Below are 19829 nucleotides of genomic sequence, written 5' to 3'. Positions count from 1 at the left end.
CTTATACGGACCGTTGTGATTACAGTGGGCCCACGAGGATAATCCGGGAGAATTTCCCCATCTCAAGATTCATAAGTGAATCACATCTGCAAAGTCCCTCTACCATATAAGGTCATATTCACAGGGTCCAGGGATTAGGATGTGGAGATATTCAGGGGGGGCATTATTCAGTCTGCCATAGATATCAAAAAAATGTTTTTTAATATAAACTTTTGTTGTTTGTGAGCTGTATACAAAATAAACCAATGAGCGCAAGGATGCTGCGTCTCTAGACCTGGGCCATATTGTTATGACACGTCTGTGTGTGGCTCTCCAGCGAAAGCATCACTGTATTAGGAACACAACCTTTTATACCCCAGCCTAATTTATCTATATTCAACTATATACATTCAAAAATGAAGAGGCAGGAAGGAGTAGAATCATAGCAGCAGGGGTGGAAGCTCTAGGATGGAGAAAATCCAATATAACTGCTCTCTCTCTAGACAGGCGCTCAAAGCCCCGTTCTTTCATTAAACATATATATATATATATATATATATATATATATACACACACAGATATGTAAAGGTAAATTCTGTGTATAGAGTCATCTTTTTTTTTTATTGGAGTATAATTGCTTTACAATGTTGTGTTAGTTTCCGCTGTACAATGAAGTGAATCAGCTATGCGTATACATCTATCCCCTCCCTCTTGGACCTCCCTCCCACCCCCTCCCCCCATCCCATCCATCTAGGTCATCACAGAGCACGGAGCTGAGCTTCCTATGTTTTATAACATGTTCCCACTGGCTATCTATCTTAACACATGGTAGTGTATATATGTCAATCCTCCTCTCCCAGTTCGTTCCACCCTCCCTTCCCCCACTGTGTCCGCATGTCTGTTCTCTAAGTACCAGTGTTACATTGTAATATCTTAAACCGCCTTGAATCTTAAAACACCTAAAAGCTCCCCATCTGATTCAATCATTTGGCAAACATTTTGCTTAGATACCTAGCAAGTGCCAGGGACTGTCTGTGATCACGATGATTCAAAGATGAGGAAGACTCAGTGAGGACACAGAGAATAACTGAGACGCTGCAAGGCCGTGTCCTCACAGACTTCTAGTGCCACTGCTGAATGGACAACATGCTTGAGAGAAACCAAATTACCGTTCAGCGCGTGGAGAAAGGGATCTCAGAGGAGAGATCCTGCTCACGCAATGTGACAAGTAATGAGGGAGACCCAGGCACATCCAGGGAACGGCAAACGGTTTGGTGTGGGAGTGATGGAGGGTGTGCAGGGAACAGAGGCTGGGAGTGAGCTGGAGAGCTAGGCAGGGACCAGCTCTGCAGAGATCTGTGTGCCGTGCCAACGAGCGTGGACAGCCTCACGATGAGTACCCCTGAGATGTTCTCATGTGGGAAAGGGGTCTGTGCTTCTGAAAGACAACGCAAGTAGCAACCCAGAAGTCCTGGTGGAGGGAAGGAGAGAGGAAGACAGGCAGACAGCTGCAGGAATTGGCCAGAAAAGAGGGAAGAGTCTGCACCCAGACAGAGGTAACCAGAGAAGGAGAGGAGAAGGTAGGTTGGAGAAACGCTGATTTGACATCAATATGACTTTGCAAGGGACCAGACGTGGCTGCCGGTGGGGCAGGGAGGTGAAGCAAAAGAGTAAATGGGGGATAACTCTGGGGTTTCTACTTGGATGGTCTGGTAGATGGTACCCTTCACCAAGAGAGGAAACACAGAAATGAACAGGGGTAGGGGTTGAAGTGAAGCGAGTCAGTGGGTCCGTTTCAGGCATGTGAATCTGAGTTTCCTGTAGGACATCCAGAGATGGAGGTCTAATAGACAGTCAGGAACACAGATCAGAGAGCAGACTTGGTTGCACGGGGTGGCTGTGGGAGTGTGAGAAGCAGGTGGGTGCCCCAGCGATGGCGTGTGAAGGAAGTCAGGCACTGGGCGTGGGGCAGAGCCCATATGACAGGAGACGGGGACCCCGGGGACACTGAGGCACAGAGCCCAGGGAGGCGGGCCTTCCTTTCTAGAGAAAGGAAACCCTCCGATGCTGCAGAGATGTCCAAGGGGATGAGGAGGTCACCTGAGGCAGCTGCTGCTTAACTTCATGACTGTGGTTTCAGGAGAGTGGAAGGTAGAAGCGGGACTGCAGTGGGTCGAGAAGTGGAAGCAGCACATGGAGAACAGTCCTTCAAGAGATCTGGGCTAACGGGAATCTGGGAAAGTGGTTTAGAGGTCACAGGTCGAGAAACCCTTCTGCAGAGGAGGGGAGACCTTTGTTCACTGAATAAACTCTTTGGGTGTACCATGTACCAGGCACTGAACTGAGCTTCTTACAAATATTAACTCATTTATTCCTTGGGGTGCTTAATTTGATGCGTCAACTTGGCTAGGTCACAGCACCCAGATATTTGATCAAACACACCTGGAGGTGGGTGTGAAGGTATTTCTAAGATGAGATTAACAATTAAATCAGTAGACTGAGTAGAGCAGATTATGCTTCCTGTAGGTGGGCCTCATCTAATCAGTTGAAGGCCTCAAGAAAAGGCTGACCTCCCCCAAGGAAGAGGAAATTCTGCCAGCACATGGCCCTTTGGATTCAAACTGCAACATCAACTCTTCTCTGGGTCTCCAGTCTGCTGGGCCACTGCAGATTGCGAACTTGCCAGCCTCTTCAAGTGCATAAGCCAGTACTGTAAAATAAATCTCTCTCTCTTTCTCTCTCTCTCTCTCACACACACACACACACACACACACACACACACACACACACATCCTACTGGTTCTGCTTCTCTGGAGAACTCTGACTGATAAACACACTCTTCATAACAGCACTAGGTATTGATACTATTATTATCCCCATCTCACAGTTGAGCAAACTATGGCACAGAGAAGTTAAGCAACTTGGCCAGGGCCACACAGCTGGTGGCCAGCAGAGCTGGAATTCCCATCCATTGTGCCTCAGTGTTGCTGCTCTTAACCACACGCTCTACTTCAGAGCACTGCCCCGGTATGTTGGGGCCCAACCTGGATGGACGACAGCGAGCGGAAGACTGGACAAGGGACGGAGAGCCTCGATCAGTGTGCGTCTTGTACAAGTGAGGAAGCAGGACAGGTGATTCGCCCAAGGTAGGCCTTAGAGTTTTCCAAGTGACAGATCCAGGGTTTCAGGAGGCCAAATGCAAGCTTTCCCCTCTCCTTCCTACTCCCTTTCCCTGCTTTGTTATCCACGTCCTTTCCTCCCTTCAGAATTCCCGTCTTCCCCAGGGGTTCCCTCAAGTCCCTTTCTCCCGGGAGCCCAGGGCTCCTTACATCCTGATCAGGACCATGTGCCTCTAGAAGTCACCAAGCCGTGGAGAACACACGCCAATGACAAAGTGCCCACGTGACCCAGAGCCACATGTCCACGCGGCAGCACGATCCTTCTAACAACATCAAGCTCGGTGCATCTGGTAAAGCCAATGAATTCCACACAAATAATTATGTGGTCTGTTAGTAACTGGAAAACAAAACAAAACAAACCTCAACTCCCCCTAAACTCCAGAAAGCCCACCAAGCATTTATTTCCAAATATAAATTCCTAGAACTAGAATTTGACTACTCAAGGAATTAGGTGTCTTTGAAAATACATTTGATACCAAAAATCCCCCAAGAATTTTTATGCATGGTCTAACAGTTTAAAACTCTGAATGGGGTTATTTGAAAACCGGTCTTTTCAAGTTTGACTTTCACGGGATTCAGAACCAACAGGGTATAGGGACCAATGTGCTGTCCAAACCCGAAACACAAGCACATACTTCTTCCCACATTCTTACTACGAATGTCAACTGTAAAACCTCCTGGAGGAAAATTTGGAAATATGTATTAAAAGCTTTAGAATTTTGTACTTTTTGAAGTCAGCAATTCCACTTCTTCTAAAATTTTATCCTAAGGAAACAATCATGGCCATGTATAAAGATTTTGCTACAAAGATATTTATCACAGCATTGGTAAGAAGAGTAATTTTTTTCTAACTTAGGGGATTGAGCAACTGAATTATGACATAAACATATAAGGGAATACCATGCAATCTTAATATTGACATTGCAGAATAACAGTTGCTATGGAATAATAATGCTAGGGAGAGATGTTCATGACATACAAATGGTTTTTAAAGGCAAGTTATAAAACAGTACATAGCGTATAATCCCCTTTCTGTTAAATGTTTATTTTTGGGACACAGTCTCTAAGGGGGCCCAATGACCCCCCACTCCTGGTGTTCACACACCTGTGTGGTCCACCCCATACTGTACCAGCATCTGGCTCTGCGACCACCAGCATATGGAAAGAAGGGAGCGGAGGCCACTTTGACCTTAGGTGATAAAAGACGGTGAGTTCCATTTTGCCCACGTGTGCTTTTGTACTTTTTGTTTATTTGTAAATTTCTCTTGGGTCACTTGCTCTATTGGAAGCAAGCTGTCACGCTGCGAGTGGCCCTGTCGGGATGCCCACGTGGCAAGGCACTGAAGCCTCTGGGCATCAGCCAGTGAGGAGCTGGGGCCTGAAAGCGTGCGTGCAGCCCCTGCTGAACCCTGAGATGAGCTGGTTGACAGTCTGACTGCAACTTTCTAGAAACCCTGACCCAGAGCCACCCAGCTAGGCTGTGCCCGGGTTCCTGACCCTCCAAAACTGTGAGACAACAGATGTTCACTGTTGTTGAAAGCTACGGGTTTTAGGGCCATCTGTTACGCAGCAAAAGATAACTAATACATACATCCATAGTGCAATGGCTGGAAGGAAATACAGGCTCACTTTGGAGATACTGTGGGTTCAGTTCCAGACCTGCTGCGATATATCAAACATCGCAATAAAGCAAGTCACGTGAATTTTTCATTTCCCAGTGCATTAAAAATTATGTTACACTATACTGTAGTCAATTAAGTATGCAATAGCATTATGCCTAAAAAACCAATGTACATATTTTAACTAAAAAATACTTTACTGCTAAAAAATGCTCACCATCATCTGACAACACAGGGTTGCCACAAATATTCAACTTGTATAAAATGCAGTATCTGCGAAGTGCAATAAAGCAAAGTGCAACAGAACGAGGTCTGCCTGTAATCCAAAATACTGTTAGTGGGTTTCTCTACATGTGGGATCATGGGTAATTTTTCTTTTCTTTTTTTTTTTTTTGTACACTATTGGCAATGTTTTTTTCTTTTTTCAGAACACAGGACCAAGAGAGATCATGTGACCATCTAAAGACTAAAAGGATAAAGGTTAGGAGAGCCAATTTAGTTCTAATAACCTTTAAAGATTCTCTTCAAGCAAATTAGCTTAAATGTGAAAAAAAACCCAACTCCAAAGAGCGTGTAAGACTTACCCGCTAGAAACCATGCAATGACTGAGCAAAGGCATTCAATAATTTCAAGGAAAAGGAACTTGCACAGGCTTCTTAAAAGGGAAATCAAACTGTAATGAAGTTATCTGTTAGCCGATCGCTGGCACGGGAGCTTGCTTACCTAGCTTCTGGTCAAACCGCCACGCTGTGACATAGGCATTGTGCCTCAGACTGCTCTGTGTGGCCAGGGGCACGGTGACATAAATGGGGCCATCCACCAGCACCGGCGTTCCGTCATTGCTGAGCAAGTGGACGCTGACGGCTGTGACGGGGGTCAGGTCGTACCTGGTGCCGTTTCCTGGAAGCAAGAGACATTCTCCATCACATGCACACACAGGGCTGCAGAAACTGTTCACAGAGAAATATCATAGCTACCATCTATTGAGGAGTGGGCCTCCTATAAGCCAGGGACTCTATTCAGCATCTTACACACATAATCCTCACCACGACATTCTAAGGTAGATAAAATTCCCATCTTACACATAAACAAGCTGAGGATCAGAGACGGTAGTAATGAGAGCTGGTCTTTGGATATAGGCTAGTTTGAATCTGCAAACCTGATCCAAGTTTGGGTTTGCAGATTCTAACCACTGTGCTGTGCTTTCAAAAAGGGCCTCAAGGGACTTCCCTGGTGGTCCAGTGATTAAGACTCTGAACTCCCAATGCAGGAGGCGCGGGTTCGATCCCTGGTCGGGGAACTAAGATCCCACATGCCGCGCCCCTCCCCCCAAAAACAAGGGCCTCAAAAGAGAAGGGATTGTTTATAATGGGAGAAGAGGTGTGTGTGGAAATCCCTGAAATCAACTTCTATACAAAGTGAGCACTGCACACATGTTAATTACTCGGACATAATTCCACCATAATGGAACCAAATGATTTAAATCAGAGACTGCTGAAAACAAAAAAGGAGTGAATTTCTTCAAGGAGTACTTCAAAATATTAACTTACTGCTACTGAAAGTACACTACTGAAAACTTGGACTTGAAATATTTATGAGTTATTTTGGTTGCCATTGTTATTTTGATCTGTTTAAAAGGAATTTAATATACCAATTATTTTGCATTAGAGGCCTTTTATCCAAGCCAATCCTTTAATGACTGTCTACAGATAAACTGGGGAATGCTTATGAGAGCAATATTATATTTATACAGTTAAGCGGTCCATTTGAGAAGAATTTTTCTCCAGTGAAATATAATATATCATACAAAATGTATTCGGTCATAATTTAAAATCTTCCCTTGAACACGATGAAAACACACTGATAGAAAAATTTAAGCTACATTAGAAACACCATTTATAGGATTTCTTAGTAAGCTACTTATATACTTACCTACCGATCAACGAACTACCCAAGCTAATGCAAACCTCCAATGAGGACTAAATTTAAACATTTAAAACAAATCTGGTGAATTTTAGAGTTTGAACAACCAGTGAGAGCTAAACCCTTTGTAGAGCAATCTCTATACGGCTAATGTTAGCACTATCTTTTATGATTCATACCCATCTCTGTTTTCCAGTGAAGGGAAAGGCATGGAAATGAGGATTTCATCAAAAGGTCCACGTTGGAAGCATAGATTCAAGTTCTGAAATCTTTTTATCCTGGCCATTTCATTTTAGGGTGAAGAAAAACCAAAACCCAGAATTTACCATCTTTCTGGTCAAACTATCTTGTGGATGGAGGACCTAAATGTGTCCATTGCCCAAAGGCAACACAGAAGCAAAGGCGGGTCTCCAATGTACCTCTCTAGGCTCTGTTAGACTCTCTAAGTGAGACAGGACTTAAAACAAAGTGAGATTAAGTAACTTACTAGACTTTACATAAACAATTTAAAGATAATGTTTTCAGTCAGGAAGCACTGCTTCTTTCATCAAACCCGAGGCAGGAAGTCTGGCCGGGGAAGCAGCAGGTAGAGCAGAAAGGTACCCCAGACTCATCATCCTTTCGCCCCACTTAACACTGCCTCTTGATTCCCAGAAATGGCATCCCCATTGTCCCCCTCATCCCCTTTCGAGACTTCCTTCCTATAATCTTGCACATCCCTGGCCCAGGAAGCCAGGGTCCCAGTACCAGGTCCGCCACCGACTACTTATGTGGCCTCTGGCGAGTTACTTCCCTGCTCCGGGGTCCGTTTTTCTTATCTGCAAAACTAAGGAGGTTGGACTAGATGCTTTCCTGTGAGGCTACAGAAAGGAACGAACTCGACTATAAACATTCAGAAGTAAGAACAGCACTGCGGAAAGGGGCATATTCTTTTAAAGCAACATGCCCTATAGGTGCATGTGCTTTAATGCTCTTTAAAATGTTCTCTGTTAGAAGACATCACAGGCAGGTATACCTGCTCTCCTGAGGCCTCTTTCCTCTCTCAGTGCTTCCACTCTGTGCCTTCCACATGACAGTCTACCCTCCCACTTTCTTTATCCTGGACATACTTTGAAGGCTGTTTCCCTTCCAGCCCTCGTTATTAGAAGGCAACACAACACTGAGTTCTCTATATAAGGAGTCTCTCCTTCCTGTTCATCTTGATGTTACCTGACTCCTATCATGTCCGCAGAAAGACAGGTGTCTGTCAGGCAAAAGCAGCAACCCTGGACCAAGCTAGGAGGCCACCAATTCATCACTTAGAACAGGAGGGGTTTTGCTCGGATAGCATCTCCGGTTCTGTTTGGCTTTGGACATTAGTCATACTACTGACTCCTCTGTTTTCTTGGATCTACTAGCAGAAGTAATTTCTTGAAAACCCCTCGGGAGCGTCACGGAACAGGTCTGCGCTTTCTTGGCAACCACAGGGGAGAGCGTGAGGATACACGGGAACGAGCAAGTGAGGGAGGGACTGAAATCTCCACGCGGCTGCGTTTCTCTGTCTACAACTCTGGATCCCTCCAAGGGGGGGAAATAAACAACCCCCCTTAGGACACGGCAGGGAAACCAGCCTGTCTCCAACCGCATTTGTGGCCTCTGTGTATTTTGCTGAATTCTAGTGATAACCTGTCACCTCACACGGGTTTGTGTGGTCCAGGCTCTCACACTAAGCTGAAATCTGTTAGATGCGGTTTATGAAACGGGAGGCCAATGTGGGGCAGAAGAGAATCCCTAGTTGATGGGCTGCTGGGGTGCTAGGCAGACACCACGCTGCCCTTCCTTGGCAGGAGGTCTGAGTCTTCCTAGGTCAACTTGGCCAGTTATTTCAGTGGAAAACAAATTGAATATAACCTTCCAAAGACCTTCTCTCTTCCCTCTGAAATAAGAGAGTGATTTTAAAATAAAACAAACTCCTCTAAAATCAATAGTCCTATGTCTTCTCTACCTTACCGTCGTCTCGGATTTCATAACTTATTCAAGAGCTCTTGGAATTGGGGCACAGAAAAAAACTGAATGGAGGACAACAACGAGGTTGTTCCTCCAACTCGGGGTTTTGTGATGGAGGCTGAATGGAGGTTTCATGATGGCCTCGGATTATCCTGTTCCCCAAAACACTACTTTCCTCCCAGGCCTGTCCCTTTAAATGAAAAGTCAACTTTTTTCTTCCCAATAATATTCACTTAAGATGACCACCACGTGGGGCTTCCCTGGTGGCGCAGTGGTTGAGAATCTGCCTGCCAATGCAGGGGACACGGGTTTGAGCCCTGGTCTGGGAAGATCCCACATGCCGCGGAGCAACTAGGCCCGCGAGCCACAACTACTGAGCCTGCGCTTCTGGAGCCTGTGCTCCGCAACAAGAGAGGCCGCGACAGTGAGAGGCCCGCGCACCGCGATGAAGAGTGGCCCCCACTTGCCACAACTAGAGAAAGCCCTCGCACAGAAACGAAGACCCAACACAGCCAAAAATAATAAATTAATTAATTTTTTTTAAATAGTTAAAAAAGAAAAGAAAGACGACCACCATGCAACTTTTCTGGTGGTCAGTGACTGACACGTCCATTGCATCATCATCACGCAAAAATTCAAGGAAGAAGAAACGTTTCTCAGGACGGGTATCGCAGAGGGAAGAAAAGCAGGTAACAAATCACCACGTGAGCTTGATCTGTCACCAGACATTTATTAACATTCTCCAAAACGGATCAGATGTGGCAGGTATAAAAAGCTTTTGCAGAACGATCAGTTTCTGTAAAGCACTGAACGATTAAGTGAAATTCAATCAAAGCGTCCCTGGGAAACGCAGTAACGTACGCACCTAGCGGGATTTAACCCAGAACAGCCTTTGGTTTTCAAGTTTATGTTGTGACTCCTGTAAAGTGTTGGGGAAAAGAAGAGGGGGAGACAGGAAAACGATTCAGGGCTTGAGACTTGGCCACCATCCATTCACCACAAGGAGGACCGGGGACCACGTCAGCACCGAGCTCTGTCGGCCGGGAACAGAGGTAAGGGTGGTCTTTCACCGGTAAGGAATGATTACCTATTTTCTGGCTGGTGGCTCTTAGTTTTTGTGATCTTTGAGCAGTGTGTGTCCTGCCGGCCTAGGGTGAGAAGGACCACGCAGACTTAGAGGCCTTCCAGGAGATGTTCCAAAGTCCAGCATGAAGCCTCACCACTCTTCGCAGAGGGGAAGGCAAAGAGAGGCAAACTCAGAGAAAGGGAGGTCGTGAGAAAAGGCTGGATGGACTCAGCCGGTGGAGCCCAGCGGCTCCCTGCCCCCAAGTGCTCCCTGTACTGGTGGGCGGGGGCACGGTGTGCTCCTCTGGGAATCAGGCCCAGGGCCACCCCCGCCCCTCCCAGCTGTGACACGTGCCCGGGTTGCAGGGGGGTCAGTGCATCTCCGCATAGCTGGGCAGGCTGCTCCAACAAACATACGTTCCAGGGGCAAGTGGGGCGAGGCTGAGAACAGGGGGACAGAAAGCCTCTAACTCTGATCTGACACTTAAAGAAAATTCAATTAAAAGAACTTCTGGGAATTAAATATACTTCGTTGGCCAACGGAGAGCTCAGGCAACTGGTACCAAGAGAGAGGCTCAGGAAGACAAGCTCACGAAAGGGGCGCAGGCTGAAGTCCTCAAATGACACTTTCAGTGCCCTTGAACTTGCAGACGACAGATCTGCCCTTCTGCACCTCGGGTGGGGTTCTCCCACTTATAAAGATACAAACACATATAAAGATGCAAACGCAGACTCCCCGGCTGGAAAGAAATGAGCCTCGAGTTACCTGTTCCGTTTCCATCTAATCCCCGCAAATAAGGAAAGCCGTCCACCTCCGAGGGGGAGCCGGCAGCCGTGAGAAAGGCTGTCAGGTCACTGTAGCTGGTGTTCTCGGGCAGCCGCAGAGCTCTCCTCTGGAAATGCACGCGAGGCTGAGGCCGGGCACCTGCGGAAATGAACCCTGGAGTTACCTCTCAGAGGGGCGGTTTCTGTTTCCAGAAAATGCAAACCCCGGAAAAGCTCCTCTAAGGTTTCAGCGTGGCTTCCCAGTCCCCACTCCGCCCCTACATCCCCTCACATCGCCCATTCACGCGGGGCACAAAGATGTGACAGCATGTTATTATGGGGAGAGAAATAATAGCCCATTGTCACGTTTGCTTTGACACAGGATGTTATTTAGGTTTTTCACAAAAAGCTCTATTTGTGAGCGGTCTTTTCACCGCCCAGCCTTCGCCTATGGGTAGGGGTAGTGTTTTGGGAAAAAGTCCACGTAAGTGAAATGAGTAGATGACAATCAATCTCCTGATACAAACAAGGCAGGAGAGACCCTCTGACACCGTTACAGACACATCCTTAGTCTTCCTGGTAAAATCTGGTCTAAGTGCACAGAACAAGCTGAAGCAGAGCAGGGCAACAGACGAGCAGCTGGACGAGAATTGCAGATAAGAACCCACAGTAATGAGTCCTCTCCCTTCGGCGGAAGCGGCCTTTTGGCATTCCATCTACTCCGGTGGGTGCATCTGACTTGCGACGGATCATGTTACAGATTCTATGATGAGCCTCTTGAAAGGATGTGAGAACTGCTCTTTTCAGCAAACTCAACTCTGTGCAGGATGGGTTGAGCTGGTGACCCTGTGACACAGTTACCCTGTGACACCATCCGCAGTTTGACTTTGCTCCAGATCTTATTTTGACTGTAAAACCTGAACCCGTTTTTATCTACTGCTGTAGCGAGGGTCACAAGATGCAGACGTGCTGTATCAGTTTGCACACACCCAGCAAAAACATCGTGAAGACAAAAATGAATAGAGATGGGAGTTGGAGCATTTCCCGATGGAAGTACACATCTCTCTGGGTTAAAATAAAGTGGTTCCTTGGACTTCCCTGGTGGTGCAGTGGTTAAGAATCCGCCTGCCAGGGGCTTCCCTGGTGGCGCAGTGGTTGAGAATCTGCCTGCCAATGCAGGGGACACGGGTTCGAGCCCTGGTCTGGGAGGATCCCACATGCCGCGGAGCAACTGGGCCCGTGAGCCACAATTACTGAGCCTGCGCGTCTGGAGCCTGTGCTCTGCAACAAGAGAGGCCGCGATAATGAGAGGCCCGCGCACCGCGATGAAGAGTGGCCCCCACTTGCCGCAACTAGAGAAAGCCCTCGCACAGAAACAAAGACCCAACACAGCCATAAATAAATAAATTAATTAATTAATTAAAAAAAAAAAAAAAAAAAAGAATCCGCCTGCCAATGCAGGGGACACGGGTTCAAGCCCTGGTCCGGGAAGATCCCACATGCCGTGGAGCAACTAAGCCCGTGCACCACAACTGCTGAGCCCGTGTGCCACAACTACTGAGGCCCGCGTGCCTAGAGCCCGCGCTCCACAACAAGAAGCCCCTGCAGTGAGAAACCCACGCACCGCAATGAAGAGTAGCCCCCGCTCGCCGCAACTAGAGAAAGCCCGTGCACAGCAACAAAGACCCAACGCAGCCAAAAACAAATAAATTAATTAAAAGATAAATAAATAAAGTGGTTCCTCAAACGTGGTGGTCTGCGCTGATGTTCTGGTCATCATATATCCCACCCCAGGCTTGAGGGAGACCACGTTTCCCTGTGGTTGGCTGGGGCTTCCTCTTCCCCACCTATGGATGTCCTGACACAACAGCCCTGCCCAGAGTTCATGGTCTTTATGTCTACACCAAGGTTCCTCTTCACCCTGGATCAGAAGCTTTTAAAGGGGATTTCCCTGGTGGTCCAGTGGTTAAGACTCTGTGCTCCCAATGCAGGGGGCCCGGGTTCGATCCCTGGCCAGGGAACTAGATCCCACGTGCACGCCGCAACTAGGAGTCTGCATGTCGCAACTGGGGAGCCCGTGTGCTGCAACTCAGGAGCCCTTGAGCCACAACTAAGGAGCCTGCCTGCTGTAACTGAGACCCGGTGCAACCGAAAATATTAATAAATAAATAATTTTTTTTTTTTAAAAGAAACTTTTAAGGGAGGAATAAACTTATCAAGAAGTGTTCTAGGGGAATTCTCTGAAGGTCCAGTGGTTTGGACTCTGCGCTTTCACTGCCGAGGGCCCGGGTTCAATCCTTGGTCAGGGCACTAAGATCCTGCAAACTGCAAAAAAAACCCAAAAAACAAAAAAGTAGTGTTCTAGAATAACGGAGTTCTGGAGCTCCAAGGATCAACTAATCCAAGTCTCTTCTGACAGGCGAGCCCACAAAATGGACTCACCACCAACACAGACTTACGGGGTGGGCTGCCTTGACCATGTATGACCAAGGTGGTCATGATGGCACCTGAAAATCACTGGTTGCATTTCTGACATGACTGGTTCTCCATAAACACTGGCCCAGCTTTAGATCCCGTGGGAGCCAGGTGCCCAAACTCACAACAGTCCTATCTGAAGCTAAGTGGACACGGACATCGGTCCTGTTCTAGACCATCGATGCCCTTTCTTGGTCCCTAAAACAAAGCTATGGTGATGCACTGGCATACAGATAGCTGAATCTTTCCACTTTCAGCTCTTGTGAGTCTGCTCTCCTTGTCCTCTGATCTCACACGACAGCAATGTCTTCCTGCTGTCGCCTCCTCGGTCTGCGCAGGGCTCGGATGCCTCACGCTCCCAGGGGGTGGGGCGTTCTCCATGCCGGCCCGGAGCATCGTGCCTCACCCGATCCCTTTTCCCCCAGCCCGCTTCCCGCACGTGCTGTCTGCCTCTTTCCTTCTTCTCCGAGCTGCCCTCAGAGACGGAAGGTCAAAGAGAACCCTTTCTCGTCCATCTCCTCACCCCCAACCACGTGACAACATTCTCTGTTCCTGTTATCATTTTCTTTCAATGTTAGTGAATGTCCTGCGATTTGTTTCCTCTTCTCCACTGTTCTTCAGCCTAAACAATGCTGCTGCCGCCTGGGTTTCATGCACTGGGAAACGGGGAACTCGCTACTAGGAAGGACAGAAGGGCGTGTCTGCAGTCCTTTGCGTGACGGCGCAAAGAGGGGCTTGTCTTCACAAGGGTCAAGGCAGAAAGCAGGGGCCAGGCGGGTTACCCCAGAACACCGTGGGTCCTGTGTGCCCCTCCGGGCCCCGTGAGATGGGCAGGTTGAAGTCACCGTGAAAGCCCTTTTGGCTGAAAGGAACAGAACCCACTCAGCCTGGACCAAGGAAAAGGGGACGTTGCTGAAGGATGAAGGGGAGTCCTGCTGAACGCTAGGAAACCAGCCCAGCCAGGCTTTACGGGGACCAGCCTGGGACCCGGACACCACCACCAAGGCTGTTCCCAGCTCTCGGGCCACTGGGCGTCTCATTCCCATTCTTTTTTTTTTTTTCTGATTTAAAATTTTAATAAATTGAAGTTTAAAGAAGTCCTCCTCAAATTCAATTTAAAATGGTATCCCTTTCAGATTGAGGGAGATTTTAAAGAGGTGGCTACTTTTGTCATTGGTTCCTCATTTTTTTTTTTAATGTTTTTTACTCTACTGAGAGATGTTAGATTTTAGTTCTTCTTATTTATTTATTTATTGGCTGCGTCGGGCCTTAGTTGTGGCACGTGGGATCTTTTGTTGCAGCGCACAGCCTTCTCTCTAGTTGTGGCACTCTGAAGCCTGTGCAGGCTCAGTAGTTGCGGCGCGTGGGCTCCGGAGCATGTGGGCTCTCTAGTTGAGGCATGCAGCCTCAGTAGTTGTGGCGCACAGGCTTAGTTGCCCCATGGCATGAGGGATCTTAGTTCCCCGACCAGGGATCGAACTGGAGTCCCCTGTGTTGCAAGATGGATTATTAACCACTGGACCACCAGGGAAGTCCCAGTTCCTCATGTTTTTTTAGTTGAAGTATAATTGATTTACAATATTGTGTTAGTTTCAGGTGAACAGCAAAGTCATTCAGTTATACGTATATTTTTTCAGATTATTTTCCATTATAGGTTATTACAAGATATTGAATATTATTCCCTGTGTTATACAGCAGGTCCTTGCTGCTTATCTATTTTATATATAGTAGTGTGTATCTATTAATCCCAAACTCCTAAATTATCCCTTGCCCCCTTCCCTGCTCTTTCCCCTTTGGTAACCATGAGTTTGTTTCCTATGTCTGTGAGACTATTTCTGTTTTGTAAGTAGATTCATTTGTATCGTTTTTTTAGATTCCACATATCATCGCAGTTCGGTGTCTGTCTGTCTGTCTGTCTCTGTGTGTGTGTCTATTTCTCTCCGCCCCTGTGCGTGCTTCTCTCTCTGCCTCTGTCTCTCCCTGGCACACCGTGCGTTTCAGTGGGAGACGCACCTCTCCCCGCTCCTCTTCCCCTGCTGCCCCGCTTCCCTTTTCTGTGCAGAAGAACTCGCTCCCTGACCAGACACCGTGTCTGTCCCCCACTTCTGGAGGGGTGGGGGGCACAGAGGGGCGATGCTGGGGCAGGTTTACTCGAAGAGGGTGTGGCTGGTCCAGCTACTTTGACACACGCTGTGACCGGCACGCCCTGATGCCTGTGGAGGACTGAACACAGGAGCACGGGCTCTGCCTGATGAAATGCCCCGAGAAACGTCTGAGGAGTGTAAGGGTCAAAGTACTCTGAGCCGCAGCGTAAATACGATCTAAAGTGGGTACGTGTCGGGTTGGGGGGTGGTTATGCTCTTAAGCCTAAGTTTATGGATGAAAGCTGCTGAGTGGGGAGGGGAGGACGGAGGAGGACAGGTCCGTCCTCTTCTGTGGATGCCTCTCCTCCACACTCCCCACGGCAGCTGTGTCATCCTCCGTCCTTCCTGGGGCTCCACCAGCATCCCCCAAAGGCTCAGACCCAACTCTACTGAAAACACCGGGGCGGGCTTCTCATTGCGGTGGCTTCTCTTGTTGCGGAGCACAGGCTCTAGGCGCGCGGGCTTCAGTAGTTGTGGCACGCGGGCTTCAGTAGTTGTGGCTCACGGACTCTAGAGCGCAAGCTCAGTAGCTGTGGCACATGGGCTTAGTTGCTCCATGGCATGTGGGATCTTCCCGGACCAGAGCTCGAACCCATGTCCCCTGTGTTGGCAGGCAGATTCTTAACCGCTGCGCCGCCAGGGAAGCCCCCTCCGTCTGCCCTTTAAAATCTTTTTTCCCTCTTCTCTGCTGCCTCTTCTGCCCCTGCCCTCCCCCAAGGTCAACCCGAGTTTCCTAACTTTTGCTTGTGTTATTGCAAGACGTGACTCGATCCACTATTCTTGCATTCATCAAAAATCTCTCTTCAGAAGCTTTTCCTCCCCAACCAACACGTATACTCCTTTCTTCCTCAGCTAGAAAAGCAACAGCAAGACACGACTTTCGCTGTTATCCCCATAAGCCTCCTCTCTTTCCCCCCAACGCCCAGGGACGTGGCTTTCACCCCACACACACGCCGCCCTTGGAAATGTCACCTGACGACTGTATAATCTGCAAACCCGTGACCCTCGCTCGCCTTCTTGCCTCCAGCTGCTCACAATGATGAGCTCTGTTCCCCGCCCCCGCGGGGGTCACGGTCCTGCACTCGGCTCTCCCCAGAGTCGCCGGCTTTTTCCTCTACGAGTGCTTTTTTCTCCTCCTACTTCGGATGAGACAGCTCGCGAAGGTTCACCACAGTCGCCTCTGCTGTTCCTGACTCTCTCCTGACTTGCCTGACTCTCCTCCCTGCTGGAGCCTCACCAGTTACCTTGCGGTCCTGCCGGGGACTCCACGCCTGTATTCCCTCGGGCTCCTCTGCACCTCGGCTTGGATGTCCGTCAGGCACTAAAGTCATCACTACCTTCTCTGCAACTTAACAAAGCCCCGCTCCCCCCAACACCTGTGTTTGACTCCAGGCTGTCACCATCACTTTCCCTTTCTACTCTCCTGCACAGTCGCTCAAGTGCCAGGACGGCCCAATCTTCCCTTATCGACGTTTCTAGCATCTTCTTTTCCCTCCGTCCTGCCTCCACCCTACACTACCCTGTGACGTGACCCCTCAACTATCGCAGAAGTCTCCTGACTTCCCCTCACCCCTTTCCCGCCTCATCTACTGATGGTTCTCCAATTCCACTCTCATCACCACCTTTCCCCACCCAGAAACCTTCAATGGATCCACCGCCTCCCAAATTAACAACAGCGGCAGCAATCATACACCAACACAGACCCGAACTGCTGCTCCAGTTCTCTCATGAGAGGTGCAGTTCAGCACTTCAGAATTTACAAAGTTCTTACGTACACATTATTTCACTGAATAATCTACAGCAGGATAAAGAAGGTGTGGTACATGTACACAATGGAATATTACTCAGCCATAAAAAAAGAACAAAATAATGCTGCCATTTGCAGTGACAGGGACGGACCCAGAGACTGTCATACTGAGTGAAGTAAGTCAGACAGAGGAAGACAAATATCCTATGATACCGCTCATGTGTGGAATCTAAAAAAAGGGTGCAAATGAACTTGTTTACAAAACAGAAACAGAGTCACAGATGTAGAAAACAAACTTATGGTTACTAGGGGATAAGGGGGGAGGGATAAATTGGGAGATTGGGATTGACATATACACACTACTGTATATAAAATAGATAACTAATAAGGACCTACTGTATAGCACAGGGAACTCTACTCAGTACTCTGTAAGGGCCTATATGGATAAAGAATCTAAAAAAGAGTGTGTATATATATATATATATATATACACATACATACACATGGCTGATTCACTTTGCTGTACACCTGAAACTAACACAACATTGTAAATCAACTGTACTCCAATAAAAATTGAAAAAAAAAAAAATCCCGTGAAGAAGGAGCTCTCTCCTCTCTTTATGGGGCAGGAAACTGAGGCCCAGAGAGGCCCACAGTCATTCTGTTTGCACGAGGCGGAAATGAATTCTTTGAATTCTGACCTCTGCGTCCCTTCCTAGCACATCTGCCCACGTCAGAACAGATGCTCTGCTATTATTGCCCATGGCCCTCACCCTCTGGCCCACGCAGCTCTGCTTCTGCGCACGAGCTCATGTTCTTCCCCGCATCTGGAGCTTTTCCGCATCGTCTCTATTTGCAGATCCTACCCGTCATCCAAGGTGCACCTCAAATGCCACCTCTCCTGTGTGGCCTTTCTGGATCCCACCCCAAGCTCTAAACTCTACTCGTATCTCTCTTACAGAACCAGTCTTCCTGCGCCTGGTATTATGTGTATTTGTGTATTTGAGCATCTCCCTAACCAGAGGCGCCATGAGAAGAGGACATGGGCAGGAGTGTCAGTGTATATATCGCTCTGTTTCTATCTTTCCTCCACCACCTTTGAGCTGAGTGACTTTGGGATTTGGGTTCTTTATCTTTAAAATGGGCGTGGCCCACGCCTGTCTCATGATATGGCTGCTAGGACGTTAGGTCAGAACACACATGCATTGATACGATGTCTCACGTTGCCTCCTGGTACATACCAGGTGCAGGATCAGCAATAATTTCCCATCGCCTCTCCCCATTTAGACGGCAGCTCCTGAAGAGCAGGTGTTCTGTGAAACCCATGGCACCACGTTCTGGGAATGCTTATAGGATTAAACGTAAAGATGAGTTATTCCGGGCAACTCACTGGGTCCTGGTAATGGTCTGTCTCAATTCTGACTAGGTCACCATCCCTCATTCGCAGCACTATTAACATTTTGGGCCACAAAGGCACTTCTTTGCTGGGGGACAGGGGCTGTCCTGTGCATTGTGGCATCTACCCAGTAGATGCCAGGAGTGGCTTGCAAGCTGTGACACTGCCAGATGCCCCTGGGGGGAAACTGCCCCTGACTGAGAGGATTCCACAAGATACGCTGAGCGCCCTCAGAATGACCCAGACGACACGGACAGGGTCTCCTCCGCCCCGGGGCACAGGATACATGATGGGGACAAGGATGAAGGTCCTGACATCCTGGAACTCCAGGGTAGAGAAGGTAGTCATGGCAATGGCTGAATCATCGTAGTGTTTTGATGCCAAAACAGAGAGTGATGCCCAAAAAGTACAGGAGAAGCTTCAGCAGAGAACCGTCAACCACCCAGGAGAGAAATTCCAGGGGTGACAGACATCTGGACCGTGGCCAGAGGCCAAGGCCTCCCCATGAGCCCCGTGCAGGCTGCGTGGGCTCCGGACAGAGGGGGAGGCTCGTGAAGGGCCTGGTGCACCCCGGTCAGGAGTCTGAACTTGAGGCGACCTGCAGGGGAGAGAGCCTCCGGGGGTTCTTGGAACGGGAATGAAGGAACCGTGTTCGTTTTTACCCAATTCCGAGAGCAGAGTGCGGGGTGGCTGTGGGTAGAGAAATCCTAGAGTCAGAACGACCAGCCAGGCTCTTGTGAGATGTTTGGTGAGAAATGATGTAGTTCCAAATAAAGACAGCGGCCTCGGGGAAGAAAACAGAGGGGGTGGCTGGAGCTGAAAGCCGCTTCTGGAATGTGGGCGAGGCGGGGAAGGGAGAACCGGGGAGGAGACGGGGAAGCAGTGAACAGGAGTCGAGGAGGGAGGGGGGGGGTGCAGGAGGAAGGACCCCAGCTCGGGGACGCAGGCAGGACGAGGCCCGGGAAGAGGCCGCCGGAGCTGGCAGCTCAGTCTCCGCGAAGTCAGCACGGGAAATCCCTAAAGAAAATTCTCGAGGGCGGACGGCTCCGAAGTTTGAGTGGGAAAGGAAATGAGGAATCGGGAGTAAGATGGGTTTCCTTGGAAGGGCAGGCTTCGTAATTCTGGGAGCTGAGAAAGAACCAGAGGAGAAAGATGGAAGATGCGGCACAAACAGAGGGAGGTGGGAGGGGGGGAGATTAGAGGGCTGGACTGTAATGTGAAGGGGCTCCTGGTGGGAGAGGAGCCACGGGGAGACACGTCACACTGTCCCCTTAGAAGGGGACGCAGAAAAGCAGGCCACCGAAGCCAGCCTCCCCTGATGGCCTCTGTGTTCCCTGGAACCATCGTCAAGGTCACGGCTAAGAGGAGGGCACGCAGGTCGGGGGGCGTGCAGAGCGTGGGAGAGTCTGACAGCACTGCCTGGGGAACAGAAAGGGGACTGTCCTGCGGACCGTAAAGAGAGCAGCGAAGAGGCCCAGCAGGATGGACACCGCCGGTTTGGGTGGTGCCAGCTGGCCTGACGACAGTGCAGCCACGAGCTGCCCGGGGCAT

At 48.9% G+C, this 19829-nt stretch overlaps 1 protein-coding gene and 1 non-coding gene across 3 annotated transcripts in view; one reads left to right on the top strand and one right to left on the bottom strand.

Annotated features, from left to right (window-relative positions):
* Positions 1-19829, bottom strand: part of FAM171A1 (family with sequence similarity 171 member A1) — a 129034-nt gene that overhangs the window by 23994 nt on the left and 85211 nt on the right. The window contains exons 4-5 of one of the 2 annotated variants that reach the window (XM_036844239.1): positions 10518-10676; positions 5501-5677 (exon numbers count right to left, since the gene is read on the bottom strand). In XM_036844239.1, coding sequence (XP_036700134.1) covers positions 5501-5677; positions 10518-10676 — 336 coding nt within the window. The remainder of the gene's footprint in view (positions 1-5500; positions 5678-10517; positions 10677-19829) is intronic. The other variant, XM_036844240.1, reaches the window with a different exon arrangement.
* On the top strand, positions 12465-12537 carry TRNAG-CCC. The gene has a single exon. It is a non-coding gene; the product is annotated as a tRNA-Gly (tRNA).

This window comes from Balaenoptera musculus, chromosome 2, assembly GCF_009873245.2.
Source record: "Balaenoptera musculus isolate JJ_BM4_2016_0621 chromosome 2, mBalMus1.pri.v3, whole genome shotgun sequence".
Classification (NCBI taxonomy): domain Eukaryota; kingdom Metazoa; phylum Chordata; class Mammalia; order Artiodactyla; family Balaenopteridae; genus Balaenoptera; species Balaenoptera musculus.
This window is presented reverse-complemented; position numbering and strand designations above follow the sequence as displayed.